The 21,452-nt window shown below is 34.5% G+C and overlaps 1 protein-coding gene and 1 long non-coding RNA gene across 2 annotated transcripts; both read left to right on the forward strand.

Annotated features, from left to right (window-relative positions):
• The first annotated feature begins 6,732 nt into the window (after nt 1-6,732).
• LOC134683658 (vitelline envelope sperm lysin receptor-like) lies at nt 6,733-17,594 on the forward strand. The gene is made up of 9 exons (XM_063542970.1): nt 6,733-6,805; nt 8,043-8,093; nt 8,379-8,412; nt 10,995-11,179; nt 14,528-14,688; nt 15,104-15,252; nt 15,895-15,982; nt 16,657-16,816; nt 17,522-17,594. Exons 1-9 carry the CDS (start codon nt 6,803-6,805, stop codon nt 17,549-17,551), a joined length of 861 nt encoding a protein of 286 aa, XP_063399040.1. The 5' UTR covers nt 6,733-6,802; the 3' UTR covers nt 17,552-17,594.
• Nucleotides 9,487-10,280, forward strand: LOC134683657 (uncharacterized). The gene is made up of 2 exons (XR_010101070.1): nt 9,487-9,679; nt 9,909-10,280. It is a non-coding gene; the product is annotated as an uncharacterized LOC134683657 (long non-coding RNA).
• Nucleotides 17,595-21,452: the final 3,858 nt, after the last annotated feature.

Here is a 21,452-nt window from a genome sequence, read left to right on the forward strand (position 1 = left end):
AATCCTAATTAAAATTTTCTAAAAAAGAATCTCCAGGCAAGATTAGAACAGTTAATAAATCATTTTTAAGATTCTTAAACTATCCTGGATTTTTACTAAACTTGGACAGAATTCAGCTACTGACAATCAAAAGACAGTATCCAGAGGAATATTTTTATATTATATTTGATTTACAGCATAAGAAGGCGATACACTGGGTTCCCTTACAATTTTTTCATCAAGGGATAGTTTCGTATTTGTCCCTTTTGTATTTGTTGTTAAATTAATATCGCCCTGAACGGGCATGCCATATTTGCCATTATCGGACCACTGATGAATTATCACGTTGTGATTGGTTAAACGCCGTCACGTGGTGAACCCCTATGAGACCGTATGGGGTTAGTAAGTTTCATATGGGGTTCATGACGCGTTAATGGCGACGTCATCTGTTAATGTTGTTGTGTTTCATTGTTTATTTTTCAACAAAACGCCGCAGAAAAAGTACAGCGTCCGATAAATTCGTTATACGGTTAACTACTGACCCCTACGGATCCATAGAGGGTGAATAAAATTCATAGGGGACTCGGCCTCCGGCCTCACCCCCTATGGATTTTACTAACCCTCTATGGATCCGTATGGGGTCAGTAGCGAACCATATAACTTATACTGGACGTCAAGTAGCAGTCACCAAACATAAAGGAGTGTTATATTTTTTATTTGTCAAGTCAATCATTTTTAAAATTAGAACAATTTGGTTGCCCATTAGACACGTGACTCTTGGCGTGACGTCTTTAAACTAAATCCGTCGGATGTCTGTATACTGATTGATATTTTAGTCTAGGATTACCTGATTTGTTCATTATTTGTACATTGTAAGTTGTTATGAACTAGTTTTCAGTATTATTTCCAGTATTCTTAAAAATCTGTTCTTTGTGTCTCTTATTTCTTTGTGCAATGTCGATGATCTACAATCTGTCGACTATTGTATATTTTGAAATTATTATGAAACTAAGGTTTCAACTCCCTCAGGCAAAGTTGGCTTTAGACGAATTTGGCTATTTATTTTTGGTATTTTTGACATATAGCTCTTCAACGATTTTCGGTACTAATACATCTTCGGATTTCAAATGTTTGGCTTTGAGCGTTCCTGATGAAGGTAAATCCAGAAAAGCGCTTCGGACGCAATAAATTATAAAACGTGTTGTTTTCCATTTTTGGCATTGCACAAGGTCATCTTTTTCTCTGACTCTTTATGAACTCTTTACACAAAATCCATTGGATGTTGGAAGTACACTGACTGATAATTCTTAGATGCATGTTTGTTTATAAGTTACTATTGGATTTGAACTAGCTGTCAGTAACTACGAGTACTCTTAAATCAGTATTTAGTGCCTTTTTGTTGTTGTAATATACAATATAAAAAGGAGATCTGGTATGATTGCCAATGAGACACCTCTCCATAAGAGACCAAATTACACAGAAATTAACCATTCCACATTCTATATGTAATTCAGTGGTTGTCGTTTGTTGCTGTGTTACTTATTTGTTTTTCGTTCAATATTTTTAGCTCACCTGACCTGAAAGGTCAAACGAGCTTTTCTCATCACTTGGCCTCCGTCGTCCGTCGTCGTCGTCTGTTAACTTTTACAAGAATCTTCTGCTCTGAAACTGCTGGACCAACAGACACGGTACGTTAAAGCCTGTTTTTGGTCCCCCTATTTTCTCATTTTTCCAATCTAGTTTTGGCATCAATACCGCCAAAAGAAGAAAAACTACGATTTTTGGCGTGTGTTTCTTAAAAGTTAACAGTGTGAGCCTACGTGACCCTGATAAATTTTGGCGATTGAGTCGGCAAAAACAGTTCTCATGACATTGGAATAAACTGTGACTCACGAAGGAGCAGACACTTAACTAAAAATTCGTTGTACGGAACATCTGTAAAGTGAATAATAATTACAATATTTAAGTAATAACACAAAGTTACCCCCCTCACCTCACCCACTTGTTAAAACTAGTGGTTTTGAAGTTCATCTAAGCAAACTTCAAACTTCAGGGGTAAAATGCAGTTTTTGGTTTATAAATATCTCTGAAACTAAAAAAAATAATGTTAAACAGATTTAGATTGAGACCTTGAAACAACTGCAAAGCAAAACAAGTAGGACTGTACATAAATGCAAAAAAGACAAAATCCATGAGATAAAACACAAACCAACTTAACAAAACTAAAGTGAGAGATGCTGAAATTGAAGATGTCCATGAATTTACATATCTTGGAAGTGTAATCAGTACATCAGGTGGGACAGATGAAGACATCCAATCAAGAAAAAGAAAAGCTCAACAAGCCTTTGCTATCCTAAAACCAGTCTGGATGAGCAAAGCGCTCAGAACGAACACCAAAATCAGGATCTTCAACTCAAACGTAAAATCTATTCTTCTTTATGGGTCAGAAACTTGGAGACTGACAGCTGCATCTACAAAAACATTACAAGTTTTCATGAACAGGTGCCTAAGAAACATCATTGGAATCAAGTGGCCAAACACAATCAGCAACAGAATTGTGGAAAAGGACAAGACAAGAACCAATAGAAAGAACAATAACAACACGAAGATGGAAATGCATAGGACACACTTTACGTAAAAGCAACACAAATGTAACAAGACAGGCACTAGATTGGAATCCCCAAGGCCATCGTAAAATAGGGCGGCCAAAATCCACCTGGCGCAGAGATTTAACATCTGATCTTCTTAAAATTGGGAAAACATGGGGTGAAGCAAAGAAACTAGCCAAGGACAGGAAAAGATGGAACGCTATTGTAGTCGCCCTATGTCCCCCATGGGACGAAGTGGATTAAGTCAAGTAAGTCAAGATTTAGATTTATCGGCCCTGCAATTTTCAGACGAATCCTACAACCCGTTGTTGGGTTGCTGCTCCTGAGTTAATTTTATGGAAATTTTGCAGTTTTTTTTTATTATCTTCGATATCATTATATACTAGTCAACAAAAGAAACGATACAAGACTTTTTTTCAAATTTAAGATAAAGTTTTCCGTTCAATAATGACGACAACCTCTCATTTAAAGGTAAAGACAGTGTTTGCCATCAATTTGTTTTTAAAAATCATACAGTTTCTTCGTTTATTTGTTATGCAAAGTTCGGTCCACCGAGAAATCGTTAAAATGTATACATTATCAACTGATTTACCATAGACAGTATGTGCAAAGTGATATTGAAAAAGCGGTAACAATCTTAAAACTAATCTGAAAGGTTCCAAATTTACTGGGTGTTGTTTTCTGGGTGTTGTTTTCATATCTAAAGCATTGATTTGAGACGAAAATAAAAAAATTTTTTTTTGCATTTTTTGAGATTTCAAAAAAACACTTTTTCCACAAAAATTTGAAAAAAACAATATTTCAACACATACGTTACAACATGGACATAACTTGGTTAGCATATTGAATATTTTTAAACAAATTTGAAATTTTATTTAGTACATAGAATTTTATGTGTCGATTTTTTATTTAATTTTCCGCAAAACTAATTTGCACCCTATGATTGTTTACACGGAATTTAAATACTTTCCGTCACGATAGGTTTTCATTATCACATGTGCATACATTGCAATTGAAAGCTTTTTAAAATAGTGTATCTCGTTTTGTTTTATATTTAATACTTTTTGATAAATTTTACTTCAAAGTCATGTATCGTTTCTTTTGTTGACTAGTATAGTTTCTAATCATATCTTATATCTACCGGCAATACTATTAATTTTGTTTTTAAATTTATTTTACATGATTTCCAAAGCCTCTAGTTTGCGTGTGTATTAATTGGCCGTCTGTTTTCTCGTGAGAATTGTTTTACATTTGTGATTTTGGGGGCCTTTTATAGCTGGTTATGCGGTATAGACCTTGCTCATTGTTGAATGCCACACGGTGACCTAACTAGCTGTCAATTTCTAGTTTATTTGGTCTCTTATGGAGAGTTGTCTCGTTGGCAATTTCACATCTCTTTTTTTCATTTTTGTTTGTTTTGTTTGTTTTGTTCTTCGTACCAATTTGTAGAGTTTAGCAATTTCCAAATTATATTTACAGTTACTTCGTTGTACATAATATGTTGTGCTATAAATATAACGCCACTGTCCCAGTTTTGGAGGAGTATTGAGCGTTCACAAAGAAATCAACCACCTGCCACACAATAAAAAATATATGATATAAAATTGAGAATGAACCTGTATGTGTATGTTCAAGAGTCAAGAGTTTAGTGATTATTGTTCGCTGCCTACTGTCATTTTTGATATCATGCCGGATATTTTAAAGATTATCATTTTGTATGGGTTTGTAGAAGGCCGCACATGCAGTGCCCTATAATTATAAACACTCACGTCATTTGGACGCTGGTGGACAGAAACTGCTGTCCTATTGACAATCATATCTTCTCACTTTTATATTTCTTAAGACCATGATGCATGCATTGAACTAGCATGAGCTGATTGGATCCCATTTATGTACCTTTTTTTTCTTAATTGGTCAAAAGATGATTTCGTGCGACAATATTATATAAGGCAACTCATTCCAGACGTGTAGCATTCTCGAACCAAACCTGGCAGTCCTGACACTCGAAAGTGCTGCTGTTTCATGTGAACTAAAATTATACTTATGCATTTTAAATTTCAATTAAATCATTAAAATAACTTGGAATTTTTAATGATTTTTTTTCAAATGTTTCTATTGCAATAGTTCTATAAGGGGACACACACACAATTAGATTTTTTTTAATTCTAATTCGATATCACGATTACACATTACCGTTTTACCGAGATCTCGATAAAATGTATATCGTTATTTCGATAAAACGAAATTGTTTTATCGAGATCTCGATTTATTATATCGAGATCTTGGATTATTATATCGTAATCTCGATTTATTATATCGTTCTCATTCTGAAAGTAGAAATATTTGATTTTTTTCTAGCAGCATTCGTATAAACTATCCTAATCGTCCTAGATGACTATATAAGAGCTCTTTCTTTACTTTTTTTTCAAATTTCAAAACATTTTTTTCGGTACTGTCGTGCCCATTTACTGGACCATATCTAAATTCGAGAGAATTAATTAATAATATGCTGTTAAACTGCCTAGCTTTTGTAAATATTTGACCATTCGTTTTACTTGTCTTGTTGCCTTTTTACATTTTTCAGATATATTTTTTGCCTTATATAGTTAATTCCGAATCTATAGTTGCTTTAAAAAGTTTAACATTTTCTTCACAAGACATTTTGTTTCCGGTTGAGTGGATGTTAAATTATGTGTATTTTGGAATTTTCACCCTTTTGCTGTATAACCTGCATAAGGTGGGATACGAGATCCAGAACGGTTTTGTAGTAGAGGAAACATTAGAAGATTGTAAATATAAAAAAGAAGATGTGGTATGATTGCCAATGAGACAACTGTCCACAAGTAACCAAAATGACACAGACATTTAAAACAACTATAGGTCACCGTACGGCCTTCAACAATGAGCAAAGCCTATACCGCATAGTCAGCTATAAAAGGCCCCAAGAAGACAATGAAAAAAAAAATCAAACGAGATTTATTTATATAAAAAAATGAACGAAAAAAAAAAATGTAACACATAAACAAACGACAACCACTGAATGACAGGCTCCTGACTTGGAACAGGCGCATACATAAATAATGTGGCGACTACCGACAGTTTATGTTCAAATGGCGGGAAATACAACATTTGACCAAATACCAGTCTATGACTTGCTAAGTACTGTAATATTTTCCTTTGACCTGAAGGCGGGAAATAAAATTCGATCTGGGTCTTTTTCACCACGCGGATAGGGAGGTACATATCTTGTTTATGATTCAAAAGATATTTTTTCCTTCAACTGAACTTTTCAAAAAGTTTCAGTCTATCTGTAAGTACTGTTACCTTGAATTTTGACCTACTGACTAAAATGTACAAGACTTTTCCTCCCAAGTGTCACACTGAAATTAAGTGTTTGTTGAAAGTTATTTTTATGGTTATCATAAGACCAAAGACGGCAGACCAAAACAAAGTATTTGAGCAAATTCTACTGAATATTGGTACTGCAACGTCAGTCTTCAACCCTTAAATGACACCAACACCAAATGATGTGTTTTTCTTAGCCAAGGAGAGTTTCCGTATTTAATCATACCATTCGGTGGTTTCGTGAAAGCGTGTTCGCGCCGAGTGTGAGGGGTCGTGGGTGCGAATCCCATTTTGGTCAAACCAAAGACTTTGCGTTTTCTCTGCTAAGCACACGGCATTAAGGACTAAGAGCAAAGACTGGTGCACAAGGATTCAGAATAACTTGTCAAGGTATTGTGACATGTTTGCTTGTGGACAGTCCGACTGTTACCTTGTCAACAAGCAAAACCTTATCAGTTTGTCGGTCTTGTACACATTAGGGTAATAAGTAGTTGCCAAACATGCTCTCGTTCTGAAATAATATTTAATTTGCCGCTGGACGATAAGCAGCCATCAATCATAATCACTATCCAACTAAAACAAATAGGAACGCAGACCACTACCTTTATCCAATAAAAAAGTACCTTGGTGTATGATGATGTTCACAGAGTACAAAATTGCGAAAGGGTGGACATAATTTATAAGTTGGTTAATTTTTAATATCTCAAAAGGTTTTATACTAAAGTTTAACACCGACTAAGTTCTTTCTTAAAATAATCTATAGTCACTTATAATATAGCGCTCCTTTTTACGGCAGTGCCTCACATATACATTTAATCACGTGATTTGAAACCTACGGTGTACTTGATTATACAGGTGGACGTTACAGGATGGTAAGTACATGAAGTTTATGGTGAAGTAATAAATGCGTGTAGTATTTCCAATTATAAATATCATTTAATCAAATTGTATATTTTGTAAATGGTCAATAAATGAGCAGATTTTTTTTTCAATACATGCTATGAATAATGCACACGTCAAGTAATAGATGGATATAAGAAGATGTGGTATGAGTGCCAATGAGACGACTCTACATCCAAGTCACAATTTGTAAAAGTCAACCAATATAGGTCAAAATACGGTCTTTAACATGGAGCGTTGGCTCACACCAAACAGTAAGCTACAAAGGACCACAATTATGAATCTCTTTTAACAAATAGTAGTGTATTGCCAAATCCTAACAAAATCGAGTTTGTATTATACGGATTTATAATGCAGTCATTAACGTAAATGAACACATCCACCAAAACCATAATTATTCAAGAGTTGTCACTGACTCAGACGCACTTACAAATATAATTATTTTCTGTGTCTGTATCTTGCATTAATTTGTAGGATCCTTTACTTTAGATAATTGAGCTGATCTGTAACAATAACATCTCCATGCCTTATATATCATGTACTGTAGTACGACCGACGCTAGATTAAAACTGACGAGGAAAGGTAACACATGACCACTGAAAGCTTTATTATTGTGAAGCCCAGGAGGTCGTGTGGTCTAGCGGGACGGCTACAGTGCAGGCGATTTGGTGTCACAATATCTCAGTAGCAGGGGTTCGAATCCCGGTGAGGGAAGAACAAAAAAAATGCGAAAGCAAATTTACAAATCTAACATTGTTGGGTTGATGTTTAGACGAGTTGTATATATATATACAAATCTAAATTGAAAACTACGTTCAAACTATGATTGCGTTGGATAAAAACCGCAATTTTTATACGTGGACATGTAAAACAATTTGTGTTGTAAAAGGGTCTAAATACAGCACAAACAAAATGTCCCAAAAGACCAAAAAGTGAAAAGGTATATTTTAACAAAACGCATTTGACTAACAGGTCGAACAACTGATTTCTTTAACTCTGTTGACTGCCATTGGCGATTGCCAAATAAAATTAATCACAAGATGTAACATAAAGATTATAATTTCTGATATTGTATAGATCTGTATAAAATGTATACATATTATTTGTAACCTTTAAACCTAATACTGAAGTGAAAAATTTTCAATTTTGTATTTTAGCTCTTTTGGACTTTATCGGACAAATGAACACATTTGTATTATTTAATTTCAGCCCTTCACAACTCTGATTTGTGTCCTGTTTGTCTTCTTCATCAAGTCACAGGTATGTAGAATAATAAACAAGCAAGTTGAAAATCAGGTTCAGCGCGTCGGATCTAGGAGAATAAAAGGATCCTATTTATATTACTTTATGACATACATGTTATACGTTATTTGCCACTGAACGTTAAACAGAAATTAATTCATGTGACAATTCATTCATTTTGAATAATTTCTTGGTATTTTGAATTGTAGTTCTGACTTATTCCTATTGTTCAAGACAAAGTCTATATGGTATGTATGCAACAAATCTTCCTTATCGTTCAAAATTATCTTCTATTCGTTACAGATAGAAAGTCTACCCCAGGGCATTGTAGTCGATTGTAAGTTGATTTTATCAAATATATTTACCTTTCACCTCCCTATTTTTTTTCATGTCAAACTCATTTAGAAAATTGTCTACATTTCAAACCAATCTATAGGAAATCGCTAAATGTCAAACTCGAGTATAAACAATTATTTAACTGTCAAACCCAAATATAGACCGTCATCTACATGTCAAGCCAGTCTGTAGACAATCGTCTCCATGTCAAACCAGAGTATAATCAATCGTATACTTATCAAACCCGAGCGCAGGACAAATCTGTCAATCGTCTACAATTTAAACCCAAGTATAGAAAATCGTCTACATGTCAAACCAGAGTATGACGATCGTTTACATGTAAAACAAGACTATAAACAATTGCATCATGCAAAACCTAAGGATAGACAACAAATCTCGTGCCATACCCGAAACCGTCTATATATTAAACCAGAGTATAACCAAATGTCTTATGGAAAACCATAGTCAAGAAAGTTATCTCCTTTTGAACTTGAAAACTGACAATCGTCTGCATGTTAAACTTGAGTATAAACAATCGCCTTAACTCACACACCGAACCTATAGACAATTCCTTTCCCATACGTCACACTTGAGTAAAGTCAATCGTCTACATGTTAAACTCGAATATAGACAATTATCGTCTATATTTTAAGTTCAAGTTGAGTATTCCATCTGTTTAAGAAGATCAGACGAGAAAAAAACAGCTTGGTATATTAGAGACAAAAATGATTTACTTTAGAAAGCATCATAATCTTTGCTTTAAGGAAAAGGGAAAATGGTGTATAACTGAAACCTAAAAAAACAAAGGAGATCAAAAAAGGTACCATATATACTTATTTCCTTTTTTTTTTAAAGAATGTTTAAACCCCATTTGCAGTATCCGTTTTGCACTGAACATGCTTTATTTGAAGAAGTTCGCTGCTCTGTGTCTAAAATACTAGCTTTGTCAAAGACTTAAATGGTGAATTGATAGTACATATGTTATATTTCCTATTTTGCGAATTCGGAATTTCAAAATATAAAATCAATAATTTAGATTAAAGTGCCAGCTTGGTTGACAAGACAAAATTGAGTGACAAATTAAAATGTTGTGGTCAGTTATGAAATTATGTAACGGGAATTTTCATTGGTAAAACGAAGGAAACCTGGGATCTCTAAGCACGTGAGCAACGACCTTTTTAAGCTAGTGTTTTGGGCTATTCGTCAGTTGCCATGAGATCTCAGTTGTAATAAAATATAGTTATTTTGGAATTCTTCGTTTTTACCAGGTAATTCATATTTAATATTTTAAAGCATTCTTTTTATGAAAATTACATTTCACATTTACTTTTAATTAAGTTTTATTTATTTAGTTCAATTTATTTAAAATGAGCGTTTTTAGTTTATTACATTACGATTAAATAGATGATTTTTTAAGTGAAATATACAGTAAACATAAATTCCGTAAATGTTATTTATTTCATTAATTTTCATTATTACATGCAAATTTGTTTACAGGAGATTTGTGAATTCGACACATAATTTATTCGTAGTAAAGTTTAATTCTGTTATTTGGTTATATTTAATATTCAACGAAGTTTAGAGAAATCTTTGTTTGTCACTTTGATTTACCTTGACAACGCAACAGAACACAAAGAAACTATTTGTTGTTATATGTATATTGAAATCGTACCGATGCAGGATTTATCTCCAGAACAGAAATATTTGCGTATTACGTAATAGCAAGAAACATTTAATATATTACAGCTTGACATTATCTTTGTATGATGAACTATAAATATTGTGAAATATATTGTATGCATTTATTTGAAATTGTATTATAGAGTTGCCATGAGATCTCAGTTGTAATAAAATATAGTTATTTTGGAATTCTTCGTTTTTACCAGGCCAGCTAAAGTCCAGACGACATAGGCTGAAAGTCAAGTACGACACATAAATAACTGAACTAAAATAAAGAAAGAAAGTGAAATGTTCCTGTCTTTATTTTTGAAATATGAGCCATTGATTTTTTTTTAAAGATTCTCTATTAAAGAAACATTGGCATCTGTTTTTTTTTTCTCCAAAAGCTGTAATTTTAATCAAAACTTAGGAATACGTGTGAATTAAATCTTTACAAAATGCCCTACACGCACTTGAACAGCAAAACTGAGGAACAGGGCTCACATTGCTTTTCTTTCTACAAATGCCAGATAAAAGCAAGCACATTATGCTATAACAAATTTGAAAGACAATATTGTGTTTTCATCTGATTCTGAAATAGTTCGGAAATCCCCAAAATATATCTTTATCTTTTCATATCTGTCCTTAAGCTGCTTTTGAAAATTATAGGACCAAACATACCAATAAAACATTCTACGTAAGTTGGGAAATAGTGAAAAAGGGCCACTACAGTACAATATTCAAGGTTGTTTTTGTTATTTTTGTTTCGCCTTGTCCTTGCTTTTATTAACGTTACATGACGAATGTATAATTTAACATGTATTTTCAACTATTTTATTCGTTATCTTTCGTCTTTACTTCATGATAAATGATAGTGTAGTTGTGGAGAAAATATATAACATTTTCTGCAAACTATAATTGCAGTTGATATAGAGTGCGGAGAAAGTGTAAATGATACAGCTAACATCACATTTCTGACCGACGTGGATTACATCACACCTGTGGCCTTATGTAATGGATCAGAAGTAATACTGACCCCTATTGATGATTTTCGATCAACAATCAATGCCAGCTACCCAGGAGGACAAGACGTCGGATGTATATTTTTGGTAATTTATTTATGCTAGAGGGATCAAATGGGAGATGTGAAGACTAAAATCGACATAAAAGGCTACGTAAATTTATTTAGAAATTTTCATCTTATTTAAAGGACCATGTGTGCTTTTATTGGCTTTGTGAGTTCGTCATTCATCTGTTTCTTTCTAAAAAAAAATCTAAAAAAACAGATTGACACGAAAAGTAGAATTATTTGACGTGCTTGTTCCGTGACACATATATGTATAGTAGCAATACTCGGCAACAATTACCACATTTTAAACATACTAAACGCCGCTAGGTTGACCGGAGAATTTGCTAATCTTATATCTGTATATGTTACACTAAAACTAAGTCGAATTGGTTTTTATGTAAGCGTATCTATGTGTACTTATTACTCAATATTATATACTATAAGACTGTAAACGTGACCGTTACCTTTAGATTTGTAAATTCTGTAGAAAACTTAAGTCTGCATTATTCTTGCAATATATGAAAAAAAAATGTTAAAATATAATACTATCAATGCATTGGGCACGTCAAAAAACTGCAGTGCAGATTTACTATTTTAAAGGGGTTATGCCCTTTGGAAATATCAATTATATAGAAAATAAAGTTTTATTTAACAACTTCATGCCTTCATTACTTGTAGAGTGTTATGAAATTTAGATCATAAGTGCATACGAGTAATGCTTTGACATGTTTGAAAATTAGTGATGATTAACTGTTTTTAAAAGAGTTATGCCCCCTGAAATACCAATTTATATATTTAGAAAATTGCAATTAAAACAAACTCAGATCTACATTATTTATATCAGTATTGTTATGGGATTTAGATCATACATTAAAATAAGCCATGTCTTGTGCGAGTTCAAAAAGCACTGTTGTCTATTGTTTTGACAGGAGATTTGTCTTTTTGGAATGTAATATAATTTATTGCATTGTATGCCCACCCACACCTCTATTTCTATTAACTATATTTATTACAAAAGTTTATAAATGAACATTGAAAATAACGATATATTGAAAATAGCAATGTTAGCGATCTCATGCCTATATTTTTTGAAAGACATTTATTAAAAGAAAACACTTTTTTTGTTTGAGTTATTGAATTTCAGCAGATCAATATGTACAACGCGAGGGACATGGAATACTGTTCTCTTATGTTGGGGTGTAAATGACGCGAGGGACATGGAATACTGTTCTCTTATGTTAGGGTGTAAATGACGCAAGGGACATGGAATACTGTTCTCTTATGTTAGGATGTAAATGACGCGAGGGACATGGAATACTGTTCTCTTATGTTAGGATGTAAATGACGCGAGGGACATGGAATACTGTTCTCTTATGTTGGGGTGTAAATGACGCAAGGGACATGGAATACTGTTCTCTTATGTTGGGGTGTAAATGACGCAAGGGACATGGAATACTGTTCTCTTATGTTAGGATGTAAATGGCGCGAGGGACATGGAATACTGTTCTCTTATGTTAGGATGTAAATGGCGCGAGGGACATGGAATACTGTTCTCTTATGTTAGGATGTAAATGGCGCGAGGGACATGGAATACTGTTCTCCTATGTTAGGGTGTAAATAGCGCGAGGGACATGGAATACTGTTCTCTTATGTTAGGGTGTAAATGGCGCGAGGGACATGGAATACTGTTCTCTTATGTTAGGGTGTAAATGGCGCGAGGGACATGGGATACTGTTCTCTTATGTTAGGGTGTAAATGGCGCGAGGGACATGGAATACTGTTCTCTTATGTTGGGTGTAAATGGCGCGAGAGACATGGAATACTGTTCTCTTATGTTAGGGTGTAAATGGCGCGAGGGACATGGAATACTGTTCTCTTATGTTAGGGTGTAAATGGCGCGAGGGACATGGAATACTGTTCTCTTATGTTGGGTGTAAATGGCGCGAGGGACATGGAATACTGTTCTCTTATGTTGGGTGTAAATGGCGCGAGGGACATGGAATACTGTTCTCTTATGTTGGGTGTAAATGGCGCGTGGGACATGGAATACTGTTCTCTTATGTTAGGGTGTAAATGGTGCGAGGGACATGGAATACTGTTCTCTTATGTTGGGTGTAAATGGCGCGAGGGACATGGAATACTGTTCTCTTATGTTAGGGTGTAAATGGCGCGAGGGACATGGAATACTGTTCTCTTATGTTGGGGTGTAAATGGCGCGAGGGACATGGAATACTGTTCTCTTATGTTGGGGTGTAAATGGCGCGAGGGACATGGAATACTTTTCTCTTATGTTAGGGTGGAAATGGCGCGAGGGACATGGAATACTGTTCTTTTATGTTAGGGTGGAAATGGCGCGAGGGACATGGAATACTGTTCTCTTATGTTAGGGTGGAAATGGCGCGAGGGACATGGAATACTGTTCTCTTATGTTAGGGTGTAAATGGCGCGAGGGACATGGAATACTGTTCTCTTATGTTAGGGTGTAAATGGCGCGAGGGACATGGAATACTGTTCTCTTATGTTAGGGTGTAAATGGCGCGAGGGACATGGAATACTGTTCTCTTATGTTAGGATGTAAATGGCGCGAGGGACATGGAATACTGTTCTCTTATGTTAGGATGTAAATGGCGCGAGGGACATGGAATACTGTTCTCTTATGCTGTTCTCTTATGTTAGGGTGGAAATGCGCGAGGGACATGGAATACTGTTCTCTTATGTTAGGGTGGAAATGGCGCGAGGGACATGGAATACTGTTCTCTTATGTTAGGGTGTAAATGGCGCGAGGGACATGGAATACTGTTCTCTTATGTTAGGGTGTAAATGGCGCGAGGGACATGGAATACTGTTCTCTTATGTTAGGGTGTAAATGGCGCGAGGGACATGGAATACTGTTCTCTTATGTTGGGTGTAAATGGCGCGAGGGACATGGAATACTGTTCTCTTATGTTGGGTGTAAATGGCGCGAGGGACATGGAATACTGTTCTCTTATGTTGGGTGTAAATGGCGCGAGGGACATGGAATACTGTTCTCTTATGTTGGGTGTAAATGGCGCGAGGGACATTGAATACTGTTCTCTTATGTTAGGGTGTAAATGGCGCGAGGGACATGGAATACTGTTCTCTTATGTTGGGGTGTAAATGGCGCGAGGGACATGGAATACTGTTCTCTTATGTTGGGTGTAAATGGCGCGAGGGACATTGAATACTGTTCTCTTATGTTAGGGTGTAAATGGCGCGAGGGACATGGAATACTGTTCTCTTATGTTGGGGTGTAAATGGCTGGAAAAATAAAACAGATAAAAACAACCCTGACATAGTTATTAAATCGATGCAATAATTGTCTTAAACATACAATAGTAACAAGATGAGTTGGTTTTTTTTTTATCAGAGAACTTACGGACCTGGAATAGATGTCTACAGCGTGAACATTGAAGTCGCTCACAACGTAAATGGTTCTCTTATTCAAAATGCTGACGATGTCTATTCTTTAACATGTTCGTTTGGAGATGAAATAGATGGACATGCTAATGCAAGGAAAATCGATGACAGGTATCATACTTCAATACCGTTTCTCTGTGAGGTCTAACAAATATACGAAAGATTATTAAATGAATATAAAATCCGATAACGTATGGTTTTGATTCAATACACCTAGAGGGAAATACACAAATTTGTAATCACTCATTTAACCAACATCAGATCTAAACAAAAAGGGGGACCAACAGAAACAGGCAAAAAAATAGGTAGACACACATCATTAAATAATGTACTTAGGTTAATTAAAAAAAACTGTTCATTGTGAGAGATTTTGTTCGACTTGCAAATATCTAGCTTATAATTTTACACCTCTTGAAACAAGACTTGACGGTCATTCTTTTGAAAACATTACCTTTTAAATAATCTTTAAAAAAAAACCTAATACAATGTACCTATGATATAAAGTGCCTACAAACCTCTGTTTCAGTCACTTTCCTCCTAAAGCTTTAACTGATATAAAATCAACAAACATAAGTACTAATTTGACACTTGATGTCGTCGACTACAGTGGAGTGTCATTAACAGGGAAATTAATACCACTCGGAAAAACTATCCGGCTAAAAGGTGAAATATCAGGTAAGTGTATAGCATATTTTGAATCAGTTTGACAATCGGCAATCTGTAGGTGAATAAGCTCTTAATAACCGACAATGTGTGGGTCAACAAGCTCGATAATTGGCAATCTGCGGGTAAATAAGCTCGTTAATCGGCAATATTTGGGCGAATAAGCTCCAAAATGGGCAATCTATAAGGTAAATAAGCTCGTTAGCTTAAACATATTTATTTATAGTGGATTGTGAAACAAGTTTTGCAACTTACTAGTATATTAATTAAAACCCTTTTCACTTTGCGGGTGCGAGTGCTGCCTTGTAGTGGCATAAGCCTGCTCTTTTTCGAAATCTACAAGGTTGTCTTTAACATGCAAGATATATGGCTCTCTCTGAACACGGTTCAGCCATTTTTTGTCCCCTTCTGACGGACTATCATTATTTCCTCAAGACCATACTGGCAAATGGTTTCAAGGGAGAGCCGAAAATTCAGTCCCTGAATTTTCAACCCGTAATGGTAATCGAACCTTTGTGATTGACAATCTGTGGGTGATTAAGCTCGTTAATCGGCTATCTGCGGGTGAATAAGTTCCTTTCTTCTATTCGTTAGATGTAAACTCTTAAAATGTATCTTAAATTCTAAGATAACACTGGTTTGTGTTGATTTCAGCTACAAGTAACGAGACTGCCTTTAGAGCTTTCAGCTGCCAAGCTATATCATACGATGGAATTGAGACTTTAAACATTTTAATAGGCGGGTGAGTTAAATCTTACGAATGCATTTGAGAGTTATGGAAAAAAATCAGTACGAAATAGTAAAACAAACAATTGGATAAAACTATAGTTTTGATGTCGTTAAACTCATATCTATATACGATCACTCGAGTTGAAATAGATCAGAATTTTAATCAGATTGCCAAACAAATGACAAGATAAATTGATACATGTAATTTGTTTAAAAAAAAGTGTACAACAACACCAAAATTATCCCTATAACATGATGAATTAAAAATTACACAATGTTGAAAATACGAATATGGGACAACATGACAACGGTACTTGACACAAAAAAAAACACCGCCATTAAGTATAGGCCATCTAGAGGGTTTTAAACCACAGAGAAGATCATGCAATACCCATTTGAAAAATTCTATATTACCAGAATCTAGAACTCTGAATAAAACAAAGACTTTCAAAGTTCAGACATCATGCCGAATTCCTGTAAATGACAAAATTGTAAAGACAACCGTTTACGAAGTTCTGGAGAAACGTATACACGTGTGTGTGTGTGTGTGGGTGGGTGGGTGGGATGGGTTGTTAAACTAGCCAGTTCATTATTTATTAAACTTGACAGCGTGCATGAAACCGTTGCAGAATGTTTATGTCCAGTGACGATCATGGTATGCTCATTGTGAACTGATTAAAATTGTAGATGCGGCGATGGGCTCATTTTCAAGAAGACTAATGGTTTTACAACAACAGGAAGTGTTACTTTCAGTCCATTTTTTAAAGCTTTCAGAATGCGAGGAAATCCGTATATAAAATTCCAGTGTCAGTTTACTGCTTGTCAGCAAGATGGTGGATGTAATGGGGTTTGTAGACTTGGACACTGATTTTTATGTTATAATTAAAAGTTGAAGGCAAATTTACTGGGTAAATTTAGAATGAATGCAATCTGATACTTTAGTCAATGATTTTAAATAAAACACGACGCAGTTGTATATATAATGGTTTATAATGATAACAGTAAATACATCGCCTGAAAGTGATCAAGACTGCCAGAGAAATCGAAACACAAAGATATTTAATCATGAATATGTCATAGAGTACATATACAACCTACAGGCTCCTGATTTGGAACAGACGATTACATAATGTTGCGTGGTTAAACATGTTTATGAGCGATTAACCCTCACAAAAATCAAACTGTAAAAATCAGTAGCAATTGGATTGACTTAAAGGTACAAAAACAACATAAAAGAACGTAGGTCGAATCGGTGAACACAAACAGCTAGTGCGCCTTTAAGAACTTGAAAGAAAGCTGAAGATATTGCAATTATTATAAAAACTAAACTGAAATGTTTTGAGTCAAAGTTGTGCCTAGATATTTTTCTATGAAACAAACTACATCTTGGATTACAAAATAAGAATAACAAACCTATGTAACCGATTTTAATATTTTCTCTTAATAGTAATCTTATACAAGAACAATCATATTTTTATTATACCTTCTTGTTTGTTTGAATATTTAAATAATGTTTGAGAATGTACAGTTTTCTCTGTTTTACTTATTACAGAGTACCTGTTATAAAGACGTTCAAAGATGATCGGTGAATGGGATTGAAAACAATAAAGTGTAATGGAAATTAATTTAGTCTTAAATATTAATCGTCCAGCCAGTCCACTGTCATCATATATATATATATATATATAATATTGAAGCAACGTATTTTGTGTTCTCGGACCTTGGACTTCTTTGTGATAATTTATAGCAAACAGTTTAGAACTCAACTTTCTTTAATAACATTTAAATAGCTGTTCCTGAAATCCAGATCAAATACCAAATGCTTTTACTATTATATGACTTTATAAAGTACTACCAATAAGTTTTGCATCCGTTCCCTGTATCGGGAGTCTTTGGACCATTTTTACATTTCCAATGCTTTAATATAGTTTAAACATATTTATTTAAATATTGGATTGGGAAACAAGTTTTGCAACTTATATTTATCCCTTTCCACTTTGCAGGTGCTAGTGCCTAGTGTAGCGGCATTAGTCTGCTTTTTTTTTTTTTAAATCTACAAGGGTGTCTTTTACGTGCAAGAGATACGGCTCTTAACATGGGTCAGCCAATTATCGTCCCCTTCCGACGGAATATCATCGTTTGACCTTACTTGCAAATGGTGTCAAGGGAAGGCCGAAAATTCAGTCCCTGAAATTTTCATCCCGGAACGGGAATCGAACCAGACATCGTTGTGTTAGTAGTCAGATTAACCACTACACCATGGCTCTCAATTTTTTGATACATTAAACATCCGGAATGTTCCTCAGTATTATCATCTTGTTTATTAGTGAGTGCTTGCATCTTTTATATTTGAGTTAATTTGCATCTTTAATATTCCAGTTAATTTGCATCTTTTATATCACAGTTAATTTGCATCTTTAATATTCCAGTTAATTTGCATCTTTAATATTCCAGTTAATTTGCATCTTTTATATCCCAGTTAATTTGCATCTTTAATATTCCAGTTAATTTGCATCTTTTATATCCCAGTTAATTTGCATCTTTAATATTCCAGTTAATTTGCATCTTTTATATCCCAGTTAATTTGAAGTTAAGGTTTCCATACCGAAATTAGACATATACGGATCTTCATCGTAATATTAACACAGGTGGACGACTGTCATCAACCAAAAACACTCGCAAAAAGGTTACTGGGGTAAAAACTCATGATCACGATTGGTCTCCAAACAGCCTTCAAAACCCTCGTCATTTTGGTTGTGTTTGATGAATAAACTCATCAACCATGTCCGTCAGCATAGGGATGTTGAATGTAATGCCTTCTGACAAAAGTGTCCTATGCTTTATGCTATGCTTTATGTTTGGTAAATTTTTGGAACAACTCTCTGATTGTGCGTAGGTGACTAGTTGCATATCTGAATATGATCAACCTTTATATCAAGTTTCAGTCCAAATTTTCCGCCAATATCTCATTCGACATTCCTTGCTGAATTTGCAAATTGCATTCATAGCCAATTTGTACTCGTCCTGAAAGGCATGCACTCTTATCCACTGTACGTAAAGCAAACTTCACTCAGACGTAATAAATCATGAAAAATGTGACGATTAAGCTAATAAATTGTCAAGGAATTGTATATTCAAATATACAATTCCTTGCTATTGTCAACTTCCCATATCTATAAGCAGAAGCTTGCCAACTGTTCCATTACATGCAGTAGGTAAACACACTTCTCCATCAAGTATATACGAGGAACAACGAATCAAATTGACACTGATATCACAAAGCTAGTTGCAATATTTCGGTGAAGAAGATTGTTTCTTGATTCGGCTTGACTTTTTGTTCTGATTTGTGGTATCAGCTATTTAACTCCAGGTTGTACTATAATATGGATTTTCGAAAAATAAATTGTGGATCCTTTCTGAAGATTCATAAATTATCGAAATGTGCATCTTGTCCAGTAAAACTGTGGCCTTTAAATGTTATAACTTTGATTAGCTCGGCAACTCTGCAATAGGACTTTTGGTCCTCGATGGTATCACTATCCCAGTAGCTAATACTTACATGCAGATATGACTCTCAATAATGACGACTTCAGTATGTATACTAAAGAAATTTATCCTGTTGAACTTACTATAAATAAAGCTAATACTAACAATGACCACTGCCATTTCCTCGATCTTGATATGTATATCACTAACGGAAAGCTGAATACTAAAATTTATGATAAAAGAGATGATTTTAAATTTCGTATCGTTAATTATCCATTTTTAGATGGTGACGTTCCCTTGTCACCATCTTAAGGTGTTTATATATCTCGTACGATTCGCTCGTGAATGTAACAATGTTTTAGATTTTAACGAGAGAAATTTATGTATTACTGAAATATTATTACACCAGGGTTTTCGAAATCACAAACTAGTCAAAACATTTACTAAATTTTATCATCGGTATAAGGACATCATTCGTAAATATAGCTCAACATACAGACTTCTTATACGTTTAGGTATTTCACATCCATTTTTTTTGGAAATATTCTTAATAAAGCACAAAAATGTCAGTATTCACCGCAGAAACTAACAGAACCTTTAAATAGACTTATTAAGAAGGGATATAGTTACGATACTGTTGTCAGGTCATTAAAGATTGCATAATTTGGCGTTATTATTGATTCACTTATACGGTCTTTGCATCGGAACTAAACACATGTATTAAAAAACAGTTGTTGGCATGACACGGGTTATGTTTTTCTCATATATGTAATGATGGTTTGATACTAAACCCCTAACGGGACTTTGCTTAATTTCGCGCTGGTGAGTAATTTCTTTAAGGATTTTGACTGTCTTTTACTCTTAATAATTTTCTGTGTAGCAAAGGCTCTTTTCATTCTTTTATCGTTCATCAAAGTTAGTACATTTTGATATACTAGTATATGTTAGACTCAGATCGACGTCCGGCCTCTAATCGACGTCCGTTTCTAAAATCGACGTACGTTTCAAAAATCGATGTCCAAATCTGACGTCACATTCTCAAATCAACGTCCAATGTTTTGATACTCGAATCGACGTGCAATATTTTGATACTCTAATCGACGTCCAATATTTTGATACTTTAATCGACGTGCAATATTTTGATACTTTAATCGACGTGCAATATTTTGATACTTCAATCGACGTGCAATATTTTGATACTTTAATCGACGTCCAATATTTTGATACTTTAATCGATGTCCAATATTTTGATACTTTAATCGACGTCCAATATTTTGATACTCTAATCGACGTGCAATATTTTGATACTCTAATCGACGTCCAATATTTTGATACTTTAATCGACGTCCAATATTTTGATACTCTAATCGACGTGCAATATTTTGATACTCTAATCGACGTGCAATATTTTGATACTCTAATCGACGTCCAATATTTTGATACTTTAATCGACGTCCAATAATTTGATTCTCTAATCTACGTCCAATATCTTGATACTCTAATCTACGTCCAATGTGACGGCATAACTTGCCAAAACTACGCCCGATAGATTGTTGTCGTCTTAAATCAATGTCCAATATCAATAAATAATAAATTATTGGTCACAGATAAGACTTTTAGTTTATTCGTTTGAATTGTTTTATACTGTCATTTCGGGGTCTTTTATAGCTGACTATGCGGTATGGGCTTTGCGCATTGTTGAAGGCCATATGGTGACCTATAGTTGTGGATAGTTGTATATATATATATAAAGTCTCTGAATGATTGTATAATAAAAACTATAACACAAATTCCCATACGTTTCGACTATTACGGCCTTAGCCGAAACGTATGGGAATTTGTCGTCATTTGTGTTATAGCTTTTATTATATATATATTAAAAAACCTCCCACATTGTAGACTAGCACAACCTTAATTGGGACACCATGCATTCAGTATTACTACCGTACCAAAAAATATTAACTTAAATCATTGATACAAGTCATTGTACATGTAAT

The sequence above is a fragment of the Mytilus trossulus genome, chromosome 9, assembly GCF_036588685.1.
Source record: "Mytilus trossulus isolate FHL-02 chromosome 9, PNRI_Mtr1.1.1.hap1, whole genome shotgun sequence".
NCBI lineage: Eukaryota > Metazoa > Mollusca > Bivalvia > Mytilida > Mytilidae > Mytilus > Mytilus trossulus.